Raw genomic sequence first — 1,809 nt, forward strand, 5'->3', positions numbered from 1 at the left:
TCACTATAGGTACTTAAGCTCAGCAGGGACCATAAGCTCATCCACAGAAATATCTAAAGGAGAAACTGCAGAAGTCACCCAACCTCAACATATCAGGGAAACCTAAGTGAATGTAGTGACCAGGCATGGCAGTATTCAGAAGGCACCATGTGGACATGGTTTTACTTCTATGATCCAAGTAAGGGAAACTTAATCAGATATACAGATAACACTATATCCATAGAGTTCTTCCAAATGTTGTCTATATCTTTTACAGAAAGAGAACTAAGTTAGTTTCTATCCACAAATAAATATGAACTCAGATATCTAAGATAAACTCTTAACTAGATATGTGACTTTCATTACATTTAGATGTGATTTATTTCTCTGGATTTTGCTTCCTCATTTAAAGTGAATAAACTGGAAAAGGGATATTATAGAGGAAAAGGCATCAGAATAAATACACTTTAGTGCCAACCAGCAGTAAGTAACCATTTTTTTTCATTTTCAAATACTCTGATCATTCATTTATTCTGAGTTAAAAATAAATCCTGCAAGTCTTTCTTTCCTTTCCTTTTTTTTTTTTTTTTTTTTTTTAGGTAATATAATTCTTTCAAGAATTTGACCTACTGGACTCATTCCATGGAAAAAATAAACAATGTAACTGAATTCATTTTCCGGGGCCTTTTTCAGAACCCAGAGGTTGAAGCAGCCTGCTTTGTGGTGTTCTCCTTCTTCTACACAGTCATTTTTCTGGGAAATCTCCTCATCATGCTGACCATCTTCATGGGAAATCTTCTGAAGACTCCCATGTATTTCTTCCTCAACTCCTTGTCATTTGTGGACATTTGCTTCTCTTCGGTCACAGCCCCCAAGATGATTGTTGACCTGCTAGTAAAGAAGAAAACTATCTCATTTGTGGGGTGCATGCTACAAGTTTTTGGGGTGCATTTCTTTGGTGGCACTGAGATCTTCATCCTCATAGTAATGGCCTATGATCGTTATGTGGCCATCTGTAAACCCCTGCACTACATGACCATCATGGACCGGGAGAGGTGCAGTAAAATATTGTTGGGGACCTGGGTAAGTGGATTCTTGCATTCCATTATCCAAGTGGCTCTGATAGTCCACCTAGCCTTCTGTGGACCCAATGAGATCGATCACTACTTTTGTGATGTCCGTCCTGTGCTCAAACTTGCCTGCACAGACACCTATGTTATTGGTGCTGTTGTGACAGACAACAGTGGTACTGTCACTCTGGGGAGTTTTGTATTTTTGCTCATCTCCTATAGTGTCATTCTGGTGTCTCTGAGAAAGCAGTCGGCAGAAGGAAGACGCAAAGCTCTGTCCACCTGTGGTGCCCACATTGCGGTGGTCATCATCTTTTTTGGTCCCTGTGTGTTCACATACATGCGCCCTAATGTGACCTTCTCAGAGGATAAGATGGTGGCTGTGTTTTACACCATCATCACTCCCATGCTAAATCCTATGATTTATACTCTGAGAAATGCAGAAGTAAAGAATGCCATGAGGAAATTGTGGAGTGGAAGGTTTTCGAGAACGCTAATGGCAAATAGTTGGAAGTAATAATTTTAGGCAGAATAATCTTAAGTTTTGTCAGTCTTGCTTATACACAGTCCACAACAAAGAAAATTATGACTCAACTAAATTTTCAGGAGGAAAAAATGACACAAAAGCATATTGTTAAAAACTAGGCTGTCATTCATCATTACTTAGTAATTGTTTGTTAATTTATTAATCAAACACTTTCTTAAAATATCATGACTGAAGAAATCTTACTAAGCACAGAATCTCAGTCTCACCATCTTC

The 1,809-nt window shown here is 38.5% G+C and overlaps 1 protein-coding gene across 1 annotated transcript; it reads left to right on the top strand.

Moving 5' to 3' along the window:
* Window positions 1–606: 606 nt before the first annotated feature.
* On the top strand, window positions 607–1,566 carry LOC124959377 (olfactory receptor 4S2-like). Its single transcript, XM_047517874.1, has one exon. The coding sequence runs from the start codon at window positions 622–624 to the stop codon at window positions 1,564–1,566; it is 945 nt and encodes a 314-aa protein (XP_047373830.1). The 5' UTR covers window positions 607–621.
* The last annotated feature ends 243 nt before the right edge of the window (window positions 1,567–1,809 follow it).

The sequence above is a fragment of the Sciurus carolinensis genome, chromosome 11 (genome assembly GCF_902686445.1).
Source record: "Sciurus carolinensis chromosome 11, mSciCar1.2, whole genome shotgun sequence".
NCBI lineage: Eukaryota > Metazoa > Chordata > Mammalia > Rodentia > Sciuridae > Sciurus > Sciurus carolinensis.

What these genes read in the sequence shown, in the direction of transcription:
- LOC124959377 (XM_047517874.1), top strand. Translation starts at nt 622, where the DNA reads ATGGAAAAAATAAACAATGTAACTGAATTCATTTTCCGGGGCCTTTTT.